Source organism: Tigriopus californicus, chromosome 12, assembly GCF_007210705.1.
Source record: "Tigriopus californicus strain San Diego chromosome 12, Tcal_SD_v2.1, whole genome shotgun sequence".
NCBI classification, from domain to species: Eukaryota; Metazoa; Arthropoda; class Copepoda; order Harpacticoida; family Harpacticidae; genus Tigriopus; species Tigriopus californicus.
In genome coordinates, this window is record NC_081451.1 from 1,718,661 (window position 1) to 1,724,778 (window position 6,118).

At 39.2% G+C, this 6,118-nt stretch overlaps 1 protein-coding gene across 4 annotated transcripts in view; it reads right to left on the minus strand.

The window, feature by feature from the left end:
• Positions 1-4,406, minus strand: part of LOC131892356 (uncharacterized) — a 7,773-nt gene extending 3,367 nt beyond the window's left edge. Inside the window, exons 1-3 of one of the 4 annotated variants that reach the window (XM_059242189.1) lie at positions 4,227-4,406; positions 2,013-2,278; positions 876-982 (exon numbers count right to left, since the gene is read on the minus strand). In XM_059242189.1, the coding sequence (XP_059098172.1) occupies positions 876-982; positions 2,013-2,198 (293 nt within the window). In that variant the 5' untranslated portion in view covers positions 2,199-2,278; positions 4,227-4,406. Of the gene's footprint in view, positions 1-875; positions 983-2,012; positions 2,279-3,755; positions 4,030-4,117 lie in introns of those variants that run through there. The other 3 variants (XM_059242187.1, XM_059242186.1, XM_059242188.1) reach the window with 3 other exon arrangements.
• Between the last annotated feature and the right edge of the window lie 1,712 nt (positions 4,407-6,118).

Below are 6,118 nucleotides of genomic sequence, written 5' to 3' on the forward strand. Positions count from 1 at the left end.
TCCAAATATTACAGATTTTCTTTTTGTCTCAACATCACTTTGCAGAAATGTTTTTCAAGCCAACATTTTTTCATGAAACATTTGGACAATGCAAACAAACATTGACTTACAGTCGTTATTAGGAGAAGCGACTAATGACAAAAAATTCAGCCATTCCTGAAATCACTAATTAAAAACCATAAAAAAGCGAACAATGTTTCAGGTCTGATTTTTACTAGAAAAATGACTTGGTCACGTTCCAAAAGTGAAAACTGGTAAAAGATCCTTTACCCACAGGTTCAATCAGGTCTTTTTGTGACTTCATTTCTGTTCATTTCAAAGCTCAAATTCAGAGATCTTTTTTTCTAACGAAAGTGAAGGTCCAACTGATTTCTAATAAGCTTTTGGATAGCGACATAAATATTTTCCATAATGTTGCCCTGCTGTTATTCGTGTTTTAAGTATTTTTGAATTGTCAGGTTCTATCCTCCTTTACAGCAAATTGTATGACAACAGATGCTTTTTTAACAAATCGAAATTTACCTTTCTTACCGAGGGCCTTGCCCAGGATAACATTAGCATATTTCACCGAGTATCCGGCAGCTTCTTCATGTCAAGGCATCAAGACGAAAGTGTACCATCAGTCACCAGATAGACATTGTTGGCAGCTATCAGCTAAAACTTTGGAGACGCAAATCAACGCTCCGGCCACGATTTCAGCCCCACCAAGGGTGACGAGTGACGCAAATGCTTGCGTACTCAATGAGTCAGAACTTGCGGAGTGGGTGCGTGGTTTTCTCTCGTACTAATGAGGCTGAAAGTGGCTGGTTTTCCTAGTGCGTACAGAGAACAAACCCTGTCTAGGTGGATTGATAGGAAAGGGCCTTCTTTCTTACCTGATTGCACCGGAGTTTTGAAGAGCTGTTTCACTTTGTGCAGAAACTGAATGAATTTGGTGGGATGGGACATCCTCTTTGTAGATATTGACTTTTGCATTGTTCACCTGTAATGTAAAGAAATAAAGCCCTGTTTTGAAGGACGGAAAAATCGGATTCGGAGGGAAGGGACGACTCTTTTATGTCACATAGATCGCTAGAAACACTCCAATTGCCCTGATGAATCCTTTTTTATGGTGATGCCATATGTGGAAGAAAAACCAGAAACATGATACATTCCTACTACCTTTTTCATTGCTATTAAGAAGGATAATGTAACTATTGAGAATGATCATGCATAACTTTTGAGCAAATTTTCCATTCATGGTACTATCTAACCTTCTTTTTCTCCGACTGCAATAAAATGCCTACCTATAGGGGTGTAACGTCACACGGCCCAAAGAAAACGGGAAGAGGCACCGTAGATTGCTAAATGAACTGCTCTTGCCTTGCCTTGAACGCAATTCTTTTCCGGACATTATGTGACCCGGGGCATTAATTATAAATAAGATTTTGATAGAATTAGCCAAACACAACACAAACGCATTATAATTCTATAAAAAGGAATTGGCCCAATCGCCCCTCTTTTTTTCTGGTGGCTGAGCGACAAAGCGCCCTCTGAAGTGCAGAACATAAAACATATTTCGTGCAGCGTAAGGGGGCTATTCCAATAACTGTATTTCCAATATGAGCCAATTTTTTGATGTGCAAGCTGAATAAGGAGAATTTTGGACGAATTTCTTTCAAGTTGTGAAGACAATGTGTGGTCAATGTTTTAACCAACATCACTTAAATTTATTGAGAAATTCGGGCACGATCTTACTACTTTTACCAAGGGGTGCTTTGAAAGACTTTCGTCTTAATAGCAAATTAATGTCATTTTCTAGTACTGTGAATTCACATTCTGAACATTCAAACCATTAACTTTATCATGAACCGTTTAGAAAAAAGACCAAATTTCTTTACCATTTCTTAAAATGACGTTAGCGTCCAAAACGTGAAGAGGCAAAGCATATTACAAGCCTGAGTATTCTAACCATATCTTTCAAAACTCCAAACAAACAGGGAAGAAATGACACCCCAAAGTTGAACACTCACGTGTGATGAAGATGCTTGAAGGTCTTCTTGTGAATTTTGATTGAAAGGTTGGGAACTGCGGCGGTGGATCCAGTATTGAGATGGAACACCATGTGCAAAGATCCCCAAGAAGTTGGTACTCATCAATAAATACACTTTAGTGGAGATCAGCACCCACTGACACACACTCAGCTGTCTCATGATCATCTGCTTTATTTTGACCACCACTCAGAGGCGCTGAAGAGAGGAACACGTAGATTGCCCATTTCTCTGGATCATCCGGAGCTCTGAAACAGATCAAAAAATGTGTTTTCATCCAAAATTGAATATTGTGTCGATTTCTAAATGTCTTCATGGAGGGAAGTGCGAGAAGATATAGGTGCTAAACGACGATGGAGTCGTAGCCATCATTTTCATCTTTTGCCATACTTTCACCTCCTCTTTAACCATCCACATCCACAATTCACAAAGGCAAGAGAAATATACACACAGTTCGTGAAAATGAACGCCCTCTTAATTTTAAAAGGGAAAAATCTGTTTTCGAGAGGGCCAGAAACCAGGTCATCAGGTCATGATGTATTCTAGTGTCAATTTGTAACACATTCATTCAAAGGATTCTACTCCAATTGCGAGGCTTCTTTTTCGAAGCGTTGGCGTCCTTCAGGGGTGAATGCTGTTCTCATATTGACCAACTGGATGAAGCGTTCGAGTCTCGTGATTCAACAAACAACCTTGGCCTAAACAAAGATCTAAAGTGCTATTGATGAACAACAATAGTCCGTGGCAGTACTTGACAACATCTATTCTTTATTCAAATTTTAAGTTGATTCTCCATTACAACTGATAAGCCTGAGAAGATTTTGAAGAAATGCGAATTGACGGAACCCACCAAAACCACACTGTTTCTAAGAAGCCATTGGTTTGATTTCAAGGTTCATTTTCAAGGACGAATATCTAGACTTGAAGACAATAAAGTATTTTCTCTCGTTGATTTTGAAATGAATTTTAAGCAAAAGCCATTTTTGATTGCGCCTGCTCTTCTGAAAGGTTGACGTGAAACTAACTAGCACAACTGATCATTGAAGTTTGACGTCATCCATCAGACCATCACCATTTTATTGATAGAATAGACTAACAAACAAAATGGCACAAGGATCAATTTTGAGGGCAAACAAGAGTTCCTTTATCATAAAATCATTTCACAGGAATCTATGTTATATGGCTATTTGTGGGGAGAGGCAGATTCGTAACAAATGCATTCTACCTTAAACAAGAACATTGCTTGAATCGTGTCTCTCTTCGGGTTATGTTTGTCAAGCTAGGTATTACCCTCCAAATCACAATACGATCTACAAATATCAGATTATTACTAATGGCCTTAACCCTAGTGGCATATTTTATATCTTTTAACGTCTCTACCGGCCTTTTTATTCTAACAAATTTTAGAAAACCAAGCTCATTGACCTGGCAGTCAAGCTTTAAAATGTTTTTGAAAAAATGGTTTTAATGACTTTTACTGACTTCGACAGGTATTATTTGCTGATCTTGGAAGCTGATATTGTGGGAATAGCTGGGTTGACAGTTTTTTGGGTTGTAGATTGAAGTTTGCTTAAAAAGACACTCTTTCAATCCACCAGACGCCGTTTTTTTCTAAGGCATTATGATGACGTTGCTACGTTTTAAGCCTATATCAGGAGTAAAAAAGAATATTCTCCAAGTTCCATTCCCTTCCTCCTGTTACTCTGAAAATGTTATTCAACCCACGTCTCGATAAAGTTTATGTCCAGAGTGGAAACGTAATCCTTGAGTGTCAGATGTTGGGTAGGGAAATCCTGAGCCAACTACTCGGAAAACAATCCATCAAGGAAGGAGGCTTTTTCGAACGAGGTCGTTGGGTTTTAAGTGAGTGATGAATGATCAGCTGATGTTGCGTGCAAGGTGAACCAGATCTTCAGGCATAACATGTCCTGACAAGGTCAGCTAGTCTATGCAAATTATCATACAAATCGCCTTTTTTCCTGAATTCTGCCCCAAAGTCAAGTCGTTTTTTTATTTTATCTAAGGCCAATCAAAAACCTTTATGAAGACCAAAAGCTCAAGGTTATAATTTGGCGTCAATCCCTTACCTCTGGGGTTTGAAGAGCTCTTGGAAAATGATAAAATAACTTCACTCCATTTTGCGTGTCACTAGTTACAAATTAGACTTTTATATTTTCACTTGCCTCAGTCACTCACGTCGGATGGTGGATTAAAAAAAACGGACTGAACTCATGAAGCAAGACGCGTTGAGCTCTCAAAATCTGCCACACCGCACGCGTATTTGCTTCTCGGATCCTCTAGTTGGATGGTTGGTTGGTCGGTTGGACGGATAGTTCGACAGAGGGTTACAATGGTGTCCTTCAAAAGTTTCGCCCCCCCCCCCTGTGCTGTTTCCTCCTTTGCTTGGCTGATCTTCCTCGCTCATTCCATATACGAAGTCCCGACAATTGTACCACACTGCACACATCCTGGGAGTACTGCAGGGAAGCAGGCTTGGCCCTCTTCTATCCGAACGCCCGGCATCCAATCCTGGACTGGATGCCGTGAGGAGCGGGCCTGGCAGGTGGTTACATACTGTAGGGGGAATATGTCAAGATCAATGGACTTTTCGTGGGTTCGAGGAAGATTGTGTGGCCGGAGAAATCATAGATGCATCATGTACGTACAAGAAATATCTGACCTTGTGGAGTGTTGTAGGGAAGTGGTCAAAATCATAGGTGGGCAAGAGGCAATTCTGCCATAATTGCAAATGGTTTCGTGGGAAATATTAGTGACAAAACGACTTATGAATCCTTTTCATGAGTAGTCAAACCGATTTTCTTATGCGATGGAATTTCTCTCTTCCATGTAGACATAAATGTATTTTTCATAACTTCACCTCCACCCAGACGATGGTTAGATGTGTCTAGTTTTAGTGTATACATACTGAAAGCATCTAATGCATTGCATGCAATCATCAAATAGTTTTGTTGAGCAATAATTACCTGATACCAAGGCAATACTTCGGAAAGGCACACTTTCTAAGTGTGATGAATATATTCGTTGAAAATTCATTGCTTACAATTTACGATAAATTATTGACAATATGTTCTATTGATGCTGAGATTGTCCTATTTTTCAATTTTACATCAGGCAGTGATTGTTTTCACAACGAGCAAAAATTGGTCATGTTTGCGTTGTATCCATTAATTATTTCGAACATGTGCTCTTTATAAACAAGGTTATTTATTATTCGCGACCCGTCGAAAATACAGTTGAAAATACACATTGTGAATGTATACCCACCTGTGGATTACAAGGCCAAATTTGGCTTCTTCGAGGGTCAAGCCCCGCCAACCAAGAAGGATTACACCTACAGGAAACCATAAACTCATTTTCTTGCAAAGTAAATTTTTTGAACGATTTCAACGCATAGAATTTAGCCAACAGATAATCAAAACTAAGGGGGGCTGGTTTAAAAGAAATGATTTATCCAGTTCATAAATTGTGATGTGAACATAACTAGGGGAACCTGCTCAGGATGTGGAGATACTGGATCCCTATTTTCAAGTTGAGTTGCTTTCCGGTGTAGTTGTTCATGATAAACAAAATTTGAACGCCTTGCCGTTGGCTCAAGACCTTAGATCATTTTTCTGATAATAGTGTTGCAATTTACTTCATTTACATCGTATAGTTTGAGGATCTTGTATTTCTTATAGAGTTTCCATGTGTGCATTGTATTTTTAATTGCTGGGTGTACGGATACCTCACTCATGCATTTTCTCGAGGTGTTTTGTGCTTTTGCGGTTGCCATAGATAGCGAGACCGCACTCTATTTGTGCGATTAGGAGACTTTTGGATCGCATTGTATTGATGGATCATGAAAAATCTTTTTAAGTTCGGCTCTGGTATGAATAGTAGTTCTTAGTTTTGCACTAATATTCTATATGTATTCGCCCCATGTGAAGTAATCAAGTAGCAAGCTTAGAGATTTCACGCTCTTAGTTGAAAATTCTCTATCACACAGGTTCATTGTCAATTGGCAGATTGAGCTTTTTTCACCTTCGATCAGTTACATCAGTTGCAGCTTTACCAGGATGATTCTTTTT